Consider the following 18,796-nt stretch of genomic DNA (forward strand, 5'->3'; position numbering starts at 1 on the left):
AAACTGCCAGGAAAATGGTGCTCACGGTTTCCTGTGGGAGGGGTTTCACCACAATATCAGCCATACAGCGCCCCCTGATGATCCATTTGTGAAAAGGAATAGATTTCTCATGTAAAAGGGGGTATCAGCTACTGATTGGGATGAAGTTCAATTCTTGGTCACGGTTTCTCTTTAAACCGTTTACAGCTTGAATCTCAAGAGAATGTAGTTTTTTTTTTCTAAAAGGCGTATTAAAAATGTTAACTTTAACAAAAAGGTAGCAAGATTTCTATTTGGTCTGAGACACATATGGTACTTTTTTACTAATAAAAATCTAAAATAAGATACAAAATCACTTTTTGTGAAGACGTAAATTGGCTTTCTCTGTTTAGAAAATACAGATTCTATGTCTGCTAATGACCTCCAACAAATAGACCAGCTAATGGAACAATCAGATGTACTCCCCTCAGAGGAAAAAGAAATCAAATACAAATGTCTTGGCCAGAAATACTAGCAAACAAAGCACACAGCGTGTTAGCCAGAAAGCTATCCTGAAAATGAGTTTTCTTTTCATCCAGCTGACAAATAATCACAAAAATATAGACAGTTCCTTTAGGGAATTTCATAAACCTTTATTTCAAATATGAAATTTTTCAAGAGTTAGCTGAAGGCATTCAGTAAATAAGAAATTAGTAAGGCAATCAAATGTCTGAAACCTAATAAAGCACCTGGGTCAGATGCTTTGTCTCCAATATACTGAAAACAAATCTCAATCATTTCAGCATCTTAGATCATAATTTAACTTCCTTTAGAGGGAAGTAATTTCACACAGAAGCCAATAAGGCTATGATGTCAGTGATACCTATACCTGGCAGATATATTTACACATGTGAAAACAGTAAACTATAACTTTGAAATCAATGCTGATCTTAAAGAGGAACTTTAACCAAGGAGTGAACTTCATTCCAATCAGTAGCCGATACCCCTTCATACCAGAAATATTTACCTTTTTGTTTGGGTTTGGGTGTCTGTATGGCTGATATTGTGATTAAAACCCCTTGACCTAGGTCCTGACAGTTTGCTGTCTGTGAACCTCATTGCATTGTGGGAAATAACTGCTTTTTCCAACTGCCAAGCAACCACTGTGCATAGAATTCTCTGTAACTAACATTCTGTTCAGGTCACCTGGCAGAACTAAAGACATCACCACCTGTGATAAATTTCAGAGTGTAAATCGGAGAGGAAATATTTACAATGGGCAAACGCTGACTAAATAATCTATGAATGAATATTGAAAAATAAAAAAGCAATTTTATCCATTGTTATTGTTTACTACAGCTCCCTTTTAAGTTTGTTGCAAATATTTTAACTACTATAAGGGTTAACATGCAAATGACAAGGATCAATAGCATAAGACATTTCCTCAACAACATAGTGTAGGCAAATCATGTTATTTTAATTATAAAATTATAGGAGTTGATAAAGAAAAATCCTTTGATACCCTGAAATTAATGTATTTGTTCAGTGTATTTTTCTAGCCTAGATGAATCATTCCTACAAAAATGAAGGTAATATACCCTAACTTTTCAGCTAGAGTATTAGTTGGCAGTGAGTCATCTTAGCTTTTAAAATCCAAAGATGTACAAAGCAAGGGGGTCCTTTGTCGCTCCTGCCCTTTGTGCTACGGCTCCAGCAACTCTTTCAAAGCATAAAGGAAGCCATACAAAGCATAACCCAAATGTGAGATTTTTATATGTATATGATAAAATGATTGGTTGTGTAGAAAAAGCGAATTCATGTTTTCTTTTGTTGAATGAATTTTGGTTGATTAAATAGAACATTTGATTAGTTGGGCATACTGGAAAATTCTGTTTGACTGGTTTAAAAAAATTAATCATTTTAAAAAGACTAAATAATAATAATAATAATAATGAAAAATCAAACCATATATGGCCACCTTAATCTCCCTGGCAGTATGACGTCTTCCCGATTTTAAGGTCTAAAAACGTTATTTTTTCATCTGCTTTTAGAGCCTAAAAGCAGGAAAAAATCATTCTGCAGAGAGATTTCCTGCAGCCCTGCACATTACTCACCTGTCCTGATACAGCGCTGCAATTTTTCCTCCTGCCCTCTGGGTGGCACTCTACCCCTATGGTAAGATTGCCGTCTGTCGTCATGTGACAAATAGTAATCTCTCCCGAGGGATCAAGAGTCTCTGAGGGTTGAAAGAAGATGGGCTGCAAGCGTCCAGATCCATGGCAGGTCAGTTATAATCGCTGCTGCACTGCAGCCTCTGCACATACCTCCCAGCGGTCATTCCAAGCCTGGCTCGGAATTACGCAAACAGCATCTTTTTTTCACCCCGAGCCTGGCTTGGGGTAGCCACCAAGAAAGGTAAAAGCAAGTGTGGGCATTAGTGGGATAGAAATTGGTAATAATATATGTAAATGTGACTTACGGTATATGCAGTTAACTTGCATATAAGTCTTTTAAAACCTCATACAGTATATCTCTGCCAGAATAGCTTTGGGGTATCTCTGGCTTAAAGGACCACTATATCAAAATTTTTTAAAATATATACATATAAAAAGTACATTTCTCCCAGAGTATAATGCACTGTAAATTTGCTTTCACTTTCAGTAGGCAAACAAAAGCAGATATAACAGATTTTGGTCTAGTCTATTTCCTCATGAGAGAGTCTCAATATTACCTTTATTCTTTTCAAAAGCACTCTGTGAAATGATCTATGCAAAGATGCTGGTAAGCCTCCCTAATCGTTTGCACACTATTTTGGCAGTTTGTGCCTAGATACTTGTATTTGCACAGCATGTCAGATATAATAATGGCATGTCCTGTCGGACTCAAAGCGCTTGCGAGGCAGCCACTAGAGCGCACTCAGTAGGCAGAAGCAGTGTTAGGGAGACTTGCCCAAGAAACTCCTTACTGAATAGGTGCTGGCTTACTGAACAGGCAGAGCCGAGATTTGAACCCAGGTCTCCTGTGTCAGAGGCAGAGCCCTTAACCATTACACTATCCAGATATGCCAGATATTCAATAGATACTGTGAGTGACAGCGATATAGGAAAGTAATTTATAGTGCATTTTACTTTGGGAGAAACCTACATTTTATATGCATGTATTTTATATTTTACAATTTTCGTGATAGTTGTCGATTAAAATATAACCAGGACAATATTGCAATTTTAAAATGATCTGCACCAATAGATAAGCTATCTTTGACACCTTATAACACAATTATCTTCAGGATAATTATGAGATTAATTGTCCCTCTTAATTACTAATTACTAATTACTAATTTAATTCAAGATTTTGTGAAATGGGAATATTAAAAGCTCTAGTTCAGCCTCTCATTTTGAATACAATTGATGGTAAATTTGCATTAGATAGTAATGCTCAATTGCACATCTGTACTTTTTGCATTAATCAAATTGAAAGCAGGTAGCTGGCCAGCTTCTATCATTTCTCTTTTCCTTCAGACAACAATGCAAAAAACCTAACAAAAAACTGTCTAGAATCCTCTTTTGAAACCATCATTGCCCACATGAGGCAATCGTTTTGTTCACCCCACTGAATTAAAGCTGAAAGTCTGGACTTCAACTGCATCTGAGCTGTTTCATTTAAAATTCATTGTGGTAATGGGCAGAACCAAAATTAGAAAAAAAGTTGTCTCTGTCCAAATATTTATGGACCTAACTGTATATATGATTCTGTAGGCTCAGAATCATATATAAGTCTCTGTATTTTACATTCACTTTTGTACGGTTCAGGTCCAGTTCTGTATAATGCCTGAAGAAGAAACTTAACCATTTATGCCGCCTGGACGTGATTGTTATGTCGAGGCTGCTGCTGTAGCGCTGCTGCGCGGCTCCCGCGTGCGCACGTGTTGTTCCCTGTTAGCCCTGAGATCAATGAATTTGAACATAGTTCCCATTCATTGATCTAAGTCCCCCGTAGAAAGACCGACGGATTCTTATCAGAAACCGCCATCTTTCTGATGAAAAAAAAAAAGTTTCCCATCCTCCTTATGTTCCCTGGAAACGAGAGCATTCGCTTTCAGGACTGAAATTTTTTTTTTACTGTGGCCATCTTGTGGCCAAATAATAAAACTACATCTACATACATTTTTCAACACACATTATTACATTCAAAATTAACTGTTTACCTCCCACACCAAAAATTACCCAAATAAAATTTTTAATGGAAAAAAAAAATTACAATTATAAAAAAACATAAATAGTTACCTAAGGTTCTGAATTTTTTTTTAATATGCATGTGAAGAGGATATATTACGAACATTTTTTTAAATTATAAGCTTTTAAATAGCGATGGATGCAAAACTGAAAAAAGCCCTTTTCATTTCCAAATAAAATATTGGCGCCATACATTGTGATAGGGACATAATTTAAATGGTGTAATAACCGGGACAAATGGGCAAATAAAATACATAGGTTTTAATTATGGTAGCATGTATTATTTTACAGCTATAATGGCTGAAAACTGAGAAATAATGCATTTTTTTTATTTATTTTCTTAATATTCCTGTGAAAATGCATTTAGAAAAAAATAATTCTCAGCAAAATGTACCACCTAAAGAAAGCCTAATTGGTGGCGGAAAAAAACAAGATATAGATCAGTTCATTGTGATAATTAGTGCTAAAATTATTGGCGAATGAATGGGAGGTGAAAATTGCTCTGGTGCATAAGGTGAAAAATACCCGCAGGCTGAAATGGTTAAAGAGTAACTGTCAGGCTGCAGAAGCTAATTTAAACCTCTATTCTCCTGTGTTAAACAGTTTAGACAGAAGCCAAAAGACATTACTAAAGATAAAAATCTCTCTTACATTTAATGTGTGCTTATCACCAAAGCTAAGCTCCTAAGGAGGACGCAAGCCGCATTCCATACTGCAAAGCATTCTGGGGCCCTCCCCTCGGCTGCTAAGGAGAAGACGGGATCAAGTTTCAGCAGCTTCTAAACTCACAGCACAGATAAATCTCTGGGAAGATTACTCTGCAGGAGTCCGCTATTGTTCCTAGCCACATGGCTCATTAATATTCACTGCACACTGTGTTATTCTGTACCAGCTCTTCTGTGATCAGAAGCAGGCAGGACATGACGACACATTTGGCTTCACAAACATGGAACCTGCCATGGGCTGTCAGGAGCATCATTCTCTGCATATACTATATACAAATTCTGTGAAATCCAAACGTGGACAGTGAAATGCATATGTAATGTAAGTACAGCCAATCTTTAGCTACTGATATATGTGTTTATTTTCTCTGAGACCTTATACCTAACAGCTCCTCTTTAAAGGATGCCTGAGAAGAGAGGGCTATGGAGGGTGCCATATTTATTTCATTTTAAACAATACTACTTGCCTGGCAGTCCTCCAGGCCCTGTGTCTCTAATACTTCTAGCCATAAACCCTGAACAGGCATGCAGCAGATCAAGGACTCTGACTCAGCTGACTGGATTAGCCATATTCTTGTTCCAGAGTTTTGACTCAGACACGGCTTATGCCAGAAGATCAACAGGGCAACTGGCATTGTTTACAAGGAAATAAATATGGCCTCTCACCTCCGGTTCCCTTTAACACAAGCTTGCAATAAACCATGTACAGTTAGTGATTATAGGTATCACCAGAATCAACGTTTGTTGTATTGATGTCTGCATTTCTGCTCCACACCTAACACCTGACTATGTTTCACTTGCTTTATGGTTTTAATTGTAGTTTTATCTAAAATGCACTACTTTGGATCCCTCCCTGTCCTTGTCTCTGAAAATTATAACTTGGTTTTTCAGAAGCCTTTTTTTTTTTTTTGCATTTTATGAGATGACAAGAAGATACGAATTAGAACGTAAGTTTTGTATAGCTCCAGGAAATTTGTTAGCCTGGGTAATGCAAAACCATTAAAGCGACTCAGGGAGGAAGGATACGAAAGCTCTGCTACTTACCTGGGGCTTCCTCCCGCCCAATAAACACGTTTAAGTCCCACGCCGTCCTCCCGCGGTCTGCCGTTCAGCCGCGGTGAGCTCCGTTACCAGGCTCAGTCGATGCCAGTCAGGGACTACTGCGCCTGTGCAGACCTCCCACGCATGCGCAGTAGACCCGGACTGATGTCACTGAGACTGATCGCCGTTGAATGGCAGACCGCGAGAGGACGGTGTGGGACTTAGACGTGTTTATGGGGGGTGGGGGAGGTATCGGAGCTTTAGTATCCTTCGTCTCTGTAGCAGTATAGTATATAGTATAAGAACTCTTAACTTACACAACTAAGTTATCAAACTAATTCAGTTTATATTCCCGTTTGGGTGGTGTCTGAAAACTCATTGATTCAACTTAAAGAGACTATACAATGTAAAAAAAATTATACCGTTCTCCATCTCATGCAAAGTTATAATGACTTGCTGGGTTTGTTTCCTTTAATGCAATCCCCGAATCCGGTGTGCCCCTGCTTCCCGCATATAGCCCCGACTCCTTTCAGAAACGTGCTGTGGCGCTTCCTTTGCGTCTCTATTTCAGATAAAGAGTGCCATGGCACTCATCTAACAAGGGTGCGGCTACGCACCAGAACCCGGCACACACATGGTTTAAAATTGCATTACAGGAAACAGACCCGGCAAGTCATTATAATGTAACCTTAGGAGAAGAAAGGTGGAAAGTTTTTTCTTTTCTACACTGTATAGTCTCTTAAAAAAAAAAGTAGTTTTATAAGTGAATAAAACTTCTAATAATAGGGCTCATACACACTCTACATTTATCGGCCATCGACCACGTTTATGGCTGAACACTAGATATAAAGATGATCTTTTTTGTAAAAACTCAGAATTAGCTTTAATGACTTGTAATGTAGATTACACCTCAGGAGGGGCTCCAAAAGTTTTTTATAAGGTGGCCTTTGTAGAATAATTGCTATAATGTGATGAAATTAGATCATCTGAATCTTTGACGAAAAAAATACAATATTCCTTTTTATAGAATATTTTAGATATCAGAAGCGACATCATACCATTTTCTTTATACAGTTTTCCACACAAAATTGTAGCGTTACACTTTTTAAATTCGGACTATATAATAGTGTGATCTTTAAAGGTATGACTTCATCATGCTTTTATTTTGTACTATGCTGAAGGACCCATCTGGGAAACCATAAGGATAAATTGCAGCTGACATGGGAAAGGGATTTAGAATCACAGTCAGATGTAGGAGATATCTGAGAATACAGCAAAATGCTTAATCAACAATTCATGACAGACACATCTGTCTTAAAGGGGGCCATACATCTATAGACTTGGTGGCCTATCGACCATCAGATTCGATCTGAAATGACATTGATCTGAAATGCTGCATATTCTCGGGTTGACATGCTCAGTTGGGTGTGCGGTGGCAACGACTTGTATAATCAAAATGGAAACCCCCGGCCGCTGTCCCCCTTAATGTTTTATGTCCTCCCTGGTGCCCATGCAGTTATATTTTACCTGTCCACGCTGAGTGTCCGTTCCCACATTTCCACATTCAGGCCCCACGTGACTACCAACATATAGCACGTCGGCACTTGTGTGATGTCACACACACACCCCACGTACTATAACACCAACAACCACGCAGGGTTATAGTATAGTTTGGATACTCAGCGCGGACGGTGGACAGGTAATGGCACGGGTTTACGTAAAACATTCTGGTACAATGACTGGAGGTGGCGCTGCAAGGCCATTTCCTGAAAGATTTCATGCTGAAATCAATCAGGAATCGGCCTGCAGTTTATGGCGATCAACAGATCTCTCTTTGAACAGAGAGAAATCTATCTCTCGCCAAACTCGCTAGATGTATGGCCATCTAGAGCCCAATATAGTGTAGTATGTATGGATTATTGTATGGATTAAATAATATGAGTAAAAGGGATACTCACAAAGGTAACCACTGTATCAGCAGGTGGAGCGAACAAACCCGACCCCACTCTTTGTAGGATAAGAAAGATAGAGGTAACACCCTTCCACCAAAAGTGCACAATATAATGCAGAATGCAGTATATAGAGGCGCCAGCAGAATAAGATACACTAAAATCCAGTTAAAAATGGAGGTGGTGGTGGACTTACCACCAGTGGTACGACACTGATAGTGAATTTTTCAAAACTGTTTTAACTAAGACATAAAGGCTTCAATTCATCAAGCATTACTGCATTCGGTAATGCTGAAAACAGCTGACTTTACGGAGCACTTAGTAAAATGTTAATTCATCAAAGCAGTTACCGCATGAGAAGCAGACATTCCTGTGCAGAGAGATAAATTACCGACTTGTTAAGTGATTACCTCAACACATGTCAGTAAAATGTCAGCAAATGTTAATTCATCAAGCTCACAGCATTCGATAACATGTGCGGTGTTTATCTCCAGCTCTCCCCTGTCGATAAGGAGCTTGGAATGCCTTCTCCGTGTGTGACAGGACCATAGAAACCTCCCCTGTCCCCTGCAAGTGCTGCTGATAGGTTGGCCAGGCTTCTCGGGTGGAACAGACCCCCCCAGGCAGCCAGGGGAGAGAAAAGAATTAAAGTTATTTTCCAGGCACCCTTCTTTTCTAGGCACCCTTCGGTAGTGTAACCCCTTGAGTGCCTGTTTAAATATGCAGGGATGCAAGTGGGAGCTCATGGCAAAATGACCTAAGCAGGGAATGTGTAATGTTTCTCAGCAGTTCATCTAAGCTGTGGCAAGTAAATAGAAACTTAAGACTAATGAGACAGATTCAGCAAGAGCAGAGGCAGCACAACAAATATAAAAGGCACATGTATAGGGATGTCGGTGCTGCCTCTCTCCTATTGTAATGCCCTCACTGCACGGACCTCTTCGGTAACTTACCGAACATCTACCACATGTGTGAAAATATTGATGAATTAGCACAGTGAAGTGTAAAATACCGAATGCGGTATTTTAAGGACTGGGATTTTGTTATCGAACACCCTTTGATGAATTGAAGCCATAAACTCCAAATTGCAATGCGTTTTACAAGACTTTCTTGCTTCTTCGGGCAAACAAAGTGCAAGTGTACGTGGCACAGTGGGGTAATGCATTATCTCACTGTGCCACAGATTCTCCCACTTATTTATTTTTGCCTTAAAAAGCAGGAGATTCCTGTGAAATACGTTGCAGTTTGGAGTTTTTATGACAATTAAAACTGTTTTGAAAAATTGACTATCGGTGTTTTATAGCTGGAGGTAAGTCCACCACCACCTCCATTTGTAACCAGATTTTAGTGTATCTTATTTTGTTGGCACCTCTGTTTACCGACATTTCCGCGTTTTTTTTTTTTTATTAAATGGCTCTTACATCCGATGTCTAGTTCCAAACTCCTCGTAATGCCGCGTGGTATGATATATTTTAGAATTTGGTATTTTGCCAATGTATACAGTACAGTTTTTATGAGAAGGCATGCTGTTATGACTTTGATATAATATATGCTTGCTATCGCTTTTTCTTTCCTGCTGAGTTTGGCTTGGTGTACTGATTTAAACAATCTGTTAGTTTGCTAAACTGCCTTGTAACTTATTGATTTTAAACTTATTTTTATCTTGTGGTTGTGATATTCTCCTGTGCAATGTTGTGAGGTGAGAATGCTTTTGGATATATTATTGGTGTTATTAATTAAAGTACTGAAAGGAAAAAAACATAATAATGAGGCTTCTTTTTGCAGCATGCAGGACTTTTTTCAGGCTTCTTTTACACTGTAAATTGCAATTCCGATTTGCGATTTTCACTGGTTGCTAGCTACTTAAGAAGAAAAATGCAGAAATATTTAAAGAGTAACTGTCGGGCATAAAATCAAAAATCAATTCTATATTTTTATCTGGTAATAAGGATGCTAATCAGGCAATCCAAAAGTTAAAATCTCTATTACTTTTCTTGTTTATAAATGATCATTACTCAGTTTACCTGATTCTTATTTGGTATGTTGCCGCCCAAAGGAAGTTGCAGGGCATGCTGGGTTGTTCTTTTTTTGCTTATGTGCATTAGTTAAATCTGAGAGGAAATAAAGAAGCAAAAAAAGACAACCCAGCATGCCCTGTAACTTCTTTGTGCGGCAAGTACCAAATAAGAGTCAAGGAAACTGGGGAATGATCATTTATAAACAAGAAAAGTAAAAGAGATTTTAACTTTTGGATTGCCTGGTTAGCATCTGTATTACTTGAATACCAGATAAAAATAAAGAATTGATTTTTTATTTTATGCCCGACAGTTACACTTTAAGTGCATTTTCAAAGCAAATTATAATCTAAGGGAAAAAGTGTTTGAAAATTAATTTGCAATAACTTTAGGTATAATTTTAGGCAAATAAAACAACTATGCCGGAATTGGGGCTTTATTTTGATTCGAAAACAAATTCTAATAGCAGCCAGTCAGGAAGAATATAAACAAGTGTATAGAAACAAAGTCCTGGACAGAATGCCTGTTTCATGGACCATTTGTATGTGACACTGTAATATGGCTCGCTTCCTCTCCTCTGCGGATTTAGCTCCTGGTCAACCAGGTCAGCACATACAGTATGACACACAAAGCAGAAAAACAATACATGTTAAACTGCATTTTCTTCACTACTTTACATGAAGAGGTATGACTTTGTAGTTTACAGGAAGTAAGTTCTAGACCTCAACTTTTTCAACAGGTTACAATAGGCTAGAAAGGAGTCACAATCTCACCTCAGAAAAAAGAAAAAGGAGAGGAGCGCTCTCTGGTGCATTAACTTTTTTAATGATGCTTCTTGCACAAAGACAAAGAATAAAACTTACAATGTTAAAAGTAAAACAAAGCTCATCACAATGTTGTATATCACTGTGTCCTAGATGTAATATCACCGGCCTGGCCACCTCCACACTATGGCCAGTAGTTGTGGTAATACTAAGGATCCAGTCCCGCCAGCGGGATGAAGTACACGGGAGATAGCGGCAGCTGCCCTGCGCCTAGGACGTCGTGCCGCGTTTCGGCGTTCCACGCCTTCATCAGATGACGTCATGGCGCAGAAGGGCAATGTTAAAAGATGTACCGTTGCTTAGCAACATTCGGGACGCACAGACGGTGGTCGGATAGAATCAATATTAATGCGTGCGTATCATGCGGACAGAAGGGCGCATGAGACGCGCCTAGTTGCGTAGCAACAAAAAGGTAACAGGCAGGAGGCTGTGAACTCCTGGAACTATATAGAACGCAGCGATGGTGGGCGGACATAAACAACAATGTTAGTGCACGCGTGTCAAACAAAAGGAGGGGCGTGACAAGCGTCTGGTTGCTTAGCAACCGGAAATGCAAAAGATGAGAAGCTGTGCGCTCCTAAAAACATATAAAACTTAATCCATTTGGATGCGCAACAAGGACAGCAATAACTTGCATGCTAATCTTAAGCTCGCTTGTTATAGATCTGCCTTGGATATATAAAAGAAATGGTACATTTCAGGCAGGTGTACTACGAGGAAATACCGAGCCATTTGACAGTAAATGCATAAATACACAAAAAATACGCAAAGATGCATAAAAATACATACAAATCAATAATCCATCCCTGTCATCAATAAGCAAATAGATGAACTTATGCATAATATAATAATAAATATCCATGTGCATAAAAAGTATATATATATATATATATATATATATACTGTATATTCCGGCGTATAAGACGACTGGGCGTATAAGACGACCCCCCAACTTTTCCAGTTAAAATATAGAGTTTGGGATATACTCGCCGTATAAGACTACCCCTCTTCCAATGCACACCAAATTAAAATAAAAAAATCATATACTGGTGCTATGTATGAACATATACTGGTGCTGTACTGTATGTGTTACCCAGTATATAACAGTATATAGTCAACTGACTTGTTGCATTGGTCAACTGCAATTAGTGCAGAATGCTGCGGCCAGATTGCTAACAAACCAGCCTCGCCACTGTCACATTACACCGATCCTTCGCTTACTGCACTAGCTACCAGTAGAATGGAGAATACTCTTCAAGATTGGACTGCTGACATTCAAATCCCTGCACAATCTGGGCCCTGGATACATGAAGGACTTGCTGAAGCTGCACCACACCTCTCACAACCTCAGATCAGCAAGTTCTATAAACTTGGTCACTCCCAGAGTGCACCTCAAAAAATCTGGAGACAGAGCCTTCTGTCATGCTGCCCCTACTCTTTGGAACTCCCTACCACACCCAGTAAAGACAGCACCATCCCTGGAGCTATTTAAATCCAGACGGAAAAGCCACCTGTTTAGCCTGGCATTTCCAGATTTATAAAATTCTTCCTCTGTACCACGATGGTCGGAGCCATGCTTATGCGCTTTGAGTCCCACGGGAGAAAAGCACTTTACAAATGTTATTTGTTGTTGTTGTTGTTGTTAAGTAGACTGGTCAGCTTTCCTTGTCTACCTGTTTGTTAGAGTGGTATGGAAGAATAGATTGCGCTCCCTCAGCAGGGAGATCTGAGAGGCGGTAACAGGATAGGGCGTATCACCCGGTATCAATGACACCCGGCGTATAAGACGACCCCCATCTTTTCAGAAGATTTTCAAGGGTTAATACCCTTGAATATACAGTATATATATATATATATATGTATATATATATATATACACAAATGAAATCCTGTTGGGTAAATATAAGCTCACTAAAACACCTCAATCTGAGTCTCGCTGACTACAAAACATATACATGACATAAAGAATTAATAATGAATGCATATGAGCATATGACAAAACAACTATATACACACATGGACTTATAACCATGCGCATATAAAGACTGCATAAAACATATCTATACCACAAACCATCAATATCAATACACTTTTATACTCAATGTTAGAAAATTGATTAGGCAGAATAATTTCATAGATTTGTATTGGATTATAATAAATTCAAAAAATTATGTGAAAGAGAGTCATATTGGATTTTCAAATTGAATTCTCTAACCCCAGTTGGATTAATAAATGAAGGTTTTGAAGTAGCTACTTATATCTAATTACTATGGGCATGCCACCATACACCACCTAGCCTTTATTCTGTTCCTTCTTCCCCTGGTTTGGAGTTGTACTTGCCCAGCTCTGGACCAATAACATTTAACTTCTCCCCCTCCCTCTCTTCAGCAACCAAGAGAAATATAGTTCGAGTCGTTTGCCCAACAATCTATGCTCTGAACTGATGGCAAAACACAAAGCCGTTTGACTTTCTATTAGTACCATTTACGTATTTAATGTACAATTTATTATAATCCAATACAAATCTATGAATTTATTCTGCCTAATCAATTTTCTAACATTGAGTATAAAAGTGTATTGATATTGATGGTTTGTGGTATAGATATGTTTTATGCAGTCTTTATACGCACATGGTTATAAGTCCATGTGTGTATATAGTTGTTTTGTCATATGCTCATATGCATTTATGATTAATTCTCAATGTCATGTATATGTTTTGTAGTCAGCGAGACTCAGATTGAGGTCTTTTAGTGAGCTTATATTTGCCCAACAGGATTTTATTTGTATATATATATATATATATATATATATATATATATATATATATATATATATATATATATATACACTTTTTATGCACATGGATATTTATTGTTATATAATGCATAAGTTCATCTATTTGCTTATTTATGACACAGGGATGGATTATTGATTTGTATGTATTTTTATGCATCTTTGTGTAGTTTTTGTGTATTTATGCATTTACTGTCAAATGGCTTGGTAGTTCCTTGTAGTACACCTGCCTGAAATGTACCATTTCTTTTATTTATCCAAGGCAGATCTATAACAAGTGAGCTTAAGATTAACATGCAAGTTATTGCTGTCCTTGTTGCGCATCCAAATGGATTAAGTTTTATATGTTTTTAGGAGCACACAGCTTCTCATCTTTTGCATTTCCGGTTGCTAAGCAACCGGATGCTTGTCACGCCCCACCTTTTGTTTGATACGCGTGCACTAACATTGTTGTTTATATCCGCCCACCATTGCTGCGTTCTATATAGTTCCAGGAGTGCACCGCCTCCTGCCTGTTACCTTTTTGTTGCTACGCAACTAGGCGCATCTCATGCGCCCTTCTGTCCGCATGATACGCGCGCATTAATATTGATTCTATCCGACCACCGTCTGTGCATCCCGAATGTTGCTAAGCAACACTACGTCTTTTAACTTTGCCCTTCTGCACCATGGAACGCCAAAACGCGTCATGACGTCCTAGGCGCAGGGCAGCTGCCGCTAACTCCCGTGTACTTCATCCCGCTGACGTGACTGGAACCTTAGGATTACCACAACTACTGGCCATAGTGTGGAGGTGGCCAGGCCGGTGATATTACATCTAGGACACTGTGATATACAACATTGTGATGAGCTTTGTTTTACTTTTAACATTGAAGAAGAAGCATCATTAAAAAAGTTAATGCACCAGAGAGCGCTCCTCACCTTTTTCTTTTTTCTGTTTTTACCAGTATGTTTACCCTAATCCCAGAGTAAACCAGGAGCAGCACTCATTGGTGGCTTAACGATTATTTGTGGAGACACTATCTGGCTGAACGCAGTGGAATACGTTTGAACAATCTCACTTTAGCCTGGCTCCAACAATGGACCGGTGTTCTCAGGGAGCCGATGCGGACGTTTGGGTTCCCAGTGTGCAGTTGGCATTTGTGGGTCCTGTGAGCTTGGCGCGGACCAACTTCCCCTGTTGTTGCTGGGCGACAGGGACGCGTGATGTATGCTCTCCGACACCGCATTTGAACCAGGAAGTGATTGCCTATGTAGACCTCGATCACTGGTGGCAGGCTGTGCGTACCATTTGCTGGCTGTCTGATTGGAGCTTCTTGATTGGCGTCTGGTAGTATTTTAACTGGGTTCTTACACTTGTTCATTGCCTGTGATAGCAATAAGTCGCTAGAGTCAGCTGCTGGGCATACCTTGTATCTTACACCTGTTACCTTGCCTGAAACCTTGCTTGTGACCTGACTATCCTTCTGTTTGCAGCCTGGACTTACCTGTGTTTGATTTTGACCACTTTTCTGTTTCATCCTTTGTATTTGGTATTGTCTGTTTGTATATGACTTCTGGCTTGTTGACTATGATATTGCATACTCCTCTGATTGACTGCCATCTGATTACTGTGTATGACCCTGTATTGTTTGACTACGTATTTGCCTGTTTCACAGCTCAGTAAGTTCTGATGGTTGCTGAGTCTTCCCTCGGCTTCAGTCCTTATACTTTGCACCCTGAAGTCCTGGGGGTAACCGTAGTCAGGTAGGCATAACTTTGTCTCCCGTTCACGTGGGGGCTTGTCTATAGGTGAAGAGCATGGTTTCAGATTGGGGCGTAGGGCTTGAAGAAAGACGAGAGATCGTTCAGTCCTTAGGTGCACATCTTTACCAAGCACAGCTACACAAAAGATTTTTTTAACTTGAAAAGTTCAGTACCAAAGGTAAAAGTTATAACTTACCTGAATCAACATAAGAATGGCAGAATTTGCTGTGTTTACTTTGGGGTTTAATTGGTGAAAGTACTAGTTATTTACATATCCAAAGTATCCAAACTGTTACAAAATTGAGGTAATAAGTAACATCTAATATTTTATTTAGTTACTACATTTTAATAGTTATTTATGTAGATTTTTTTTTACTGATCACAACCTATCTTTGATTTACAGATGGAATTTGATGAGAAGGAGCTGCGAAGAGAGATCAGCTATGCTATCAAGAACATCCATGGCATCAGGCACGTATAGCATGTGGGGTGTCTTGTAGTTGCACATGCATTAGTGCTGTGTATTTTTCTCCATGTAGTACTTTTCCCTTAGAACCTCTTAATCTTTTCCATGACCCCCTAGATAACTGTCTAGGGTAGTTTTTCTTGTGGTGGCCCACTCTTCTTAGAACCTTAGGCACAGCCACTGGGAATATAAGGCAGCTGTCTGACATTCACACAGAGCAGAGGTACCCACACATTTCACAATGGAACACTCACACATCTCACATACTGCACCAGGATATATTTATTATTATGCTTGTGACATCTTCAAGAGATGTAAGAATCCATTGGGTAACTCAGCACACCAGTGTTGTAAATAATTAGTTTTCAGTTAGCTTAACTTTGAATTGAAAAGTGGATCCCTGCTTAAGACACATTAGTGTAGAATAAATGGGGGTGTCTTCATCCCACATTCATCTGCTAAGCAGTTCAGGTTCTCACATTTAGACAAAAGCTCACATGGTGTCCATATACAGTATTTGGGTGATCACACAAAGTATCAACTGTGAGTTGGATTTTTTTTTTAGAAAGGAGGAACTCACAGTATTCCTATGCTGTGGGTTTATCAAATCTCTTCTTTAGATTTGTAGGATTTAGTCATCTCCCTCAGGTACTTTATGTAGTCCTCACCTTATTTTGAGGATGCAATGATTACGCTTACACACAGTTAAAAGTGAGTAGATCAGGACCCTTCGTTTAGCTAAACTGCCTTATGGCTACCAGTGGTGTTGCCTTATAAGTCAAACTATTACTACTTCTAGCTCATAACATTGTTGTCACTGGTGGGTAACGATGTATATTCTCCTTATTACCTGCCTCCCTCTGTCGGGTGTTTAGAACTGGGCTCTTCACACCTGACATGGCCTTTGAAACCATCGTCAAGAAGCAAGTGAAGAAGCAGAAAGAGCCGTGCTTGAAATGTGTGGACATGGTCATTTCCGAGCTAATCAATACCGTTAGACAGTGCACCAAGAAGGTAAACCTTCTGCATTCAGATCCTGACATCTGTGACATCCCAGACTCAGCATGAACTGGGAATACAGCCAAACAGAAGGCAGGAAACTGTTTGCGGTTTTTTTCAGCTTCTGATTGGCTGAGCCACTTCTATCTGAGCATGCTCTCCACAGTGTAGTCTTTCTTTGAGCAATTGCATGGACTCAACATGACAAAAGAGGATCACAGAGCCACCAAGGTTGTGTGAGTGTGTGAGAATATGTGAGTACTAAGAATTATGTTCCATAGTGAGTACATTTATAGTTTAGTGTACTTAGAATACTCTGATAAGGACAGGTTTGGTAAAATCAGATCTGAGTACTATCTAGACAGCACACTGAATATGTAGGTATACGGCAGAAGATGTTTCAGATGTGTCCAGCAAAATGGCCTATGACTCCTTCACATCATTGCTTGTCATCACTTTCAAAAAGGTTATACTCTTTTCTCGCTCAGATGTCTCTCTCTCTATCTCTCTCTATCTCTTCCTTCTACCTCTATCTCTCTCTCTCCCGTGATGGTGTTCACCCTAACTCTAGCAAGTTACTTAGCTTAAAATGCATAAATTATATAAATTATAGACACCCTTTATGTTTGCTTTGAAATCAGACACCAGACAGCATGTAGAAATTGAAAACAGTTTCTCACAATAGAGCCATTATTTGCTCTAATGAGACTTCAGCTTCAAAGGGTTAGTCCACCTGAAACTAATGTGCCAGCCATGAGTGGTCTCTGGTGGTCTTTGGTGGCCTCAGTCATTCACTGGCTCCTCTCTAAAAGGGATCAGTGGCATGATATCTTAACCTGACCTTCTAGCCTTGCCTCTCCTCAATATGGAATCACGATTAAGCTTCAGCAAAGGGGCCTCAAACCTATCAACTCCAGTCTTCAAAAGAGTGAAAGTGGGATTAACTTATGATAGTTGAGGCTTATGGATGGAAGTGGAAACAGATGACGGTATCATGTTAATGGACTGCGCATAAGACACAAAAGGCCAGTGGTTGATTAAAGTAGCAACTATCTAAACCAGACTATTTGTTTTGGTGAACTGACCCTTTTTGGCTAGATATAGTAAAGCTTATTGGCTAGATGTAGTTGCTAAACAATTGCTTTGCATCAGTCTCCATTTTGTTGAAGTCCCTGAGTTCTGCACCAGGAAACATGTCTGCCTTATCCCCCCAGTGTTTGGTCTTATGACTCCTGGAGAAGGGTTAGGTCAGCAGAGAGTTGTTTACTTTCTTCCCTTCAATCTTCTTTCTCATACTGCTAATCCCCACCTGCTATCAGCCTCTCTTTTCCTTAAGTCATACCCAAGCAGAGTCCAGCCTTTCATTTTTTGCCTCATGTATTTCTCTGTGTTTTTCTCAAACCTTTCCCTCCTGTGTCGATCTGTGACCTCATGTGTTCACCTTCTCTGTTCTGGACTTCTCTTTCCATCTGGCTTCTTCCCTGCCCCTCTTATGGACTTCTCTGCCCTGTGACCATATCTATCTACCTATCTATCCTCTACTGCTCTGCCTTCCTACCCTTTTGTCCTGATGTTTGTCATGCCTCCCCCTTGGGGTCCACCTTTGACTTGCACAGGACTGGACTCTTCACGCCTGACCTCGCTTTTGAAGCCATTGTGAAAAAGCAGGTGCAGAAGCTGAAGGAGCCGAGTCTGAAGTGTGTGGATATGGTAGTAAGTGAGCTGACCTCCACCATCCGAAAGTGTAGCGAAAAGGTAAAACCGCTCTCTGCAGTTCAGCCATCGTTACTATTTATAAAAGTATGACTGTAAGGCCAGGAGGTTCTGGTAAAGCTTTCTTTGGTCAGAGAGGTCTGTAATATATAATAAGTTAAAGGGAATTTGAAGAACAGCAGTTTCAACTGGGCACTTCCTTTTTGTATTCTAGAAGACATTTCACCACTATGTGGCTTCTTTAGCACAAATAAGCTGAAGAGGTATCTAGGATTTTGACTGTATGGTTGGTATGTACTTCATGCATCAGAAAAGGTCTAAAATAGAAAAGCTAAGGC

General features: G+C 39.5%; 1 protein-coding gene across 14 annotated transcripts in view; it reads left to right on the forward strand.

The window, feature by feature from the left end:
* DNM1 (dynamin 1) overlaps positions 1-18,796 on the forward strand; it is a 231,507-nt gene that overhangs the window by 104,629 nt on the left and 108,082 nt on the right. For 11 of the 14 annotated variants that reach the window (XM_068248442.1, XM_068248454.1, XM_068248452.1 and 8 more), the window contains exons 9-10: positions 15,684-15,751; positions 16,622-16,760. In XM_068248442.1, coding sequence (XP_068104543.1) covers positions 15,684-15,751; positions 16,622-16,760 — 207 coding nt within the window. Of the gene's footprint in view, positions 1-15,683; positions 15,752-16,621; positions 16,761-18,361; positions 18,501-18,796 lie in introns of all 14 variants that reach the window. The other 3 variants (XM_068248443.1, XM_068248447.1, XM_068248451.1) reach the window with 1 other exon arrangement.

The sequence above is a fragment of the Hyperolius riggenbachi genome, chromosome 8, assembly GCF_040937935.1.
Source record: "Hyperolius riggenbachi isolate aHypRig1 chromosome 8, aHypRig1.pri, whole genome shotgun sequence".
Classification (NCBI taxonomy): domain Eukaryota; kingdom Metazoa; phylum Chordata; class Amphibia; order Anura; family Hyperoliidae; genus Hyperolius; species Hyperolius riggenbachi.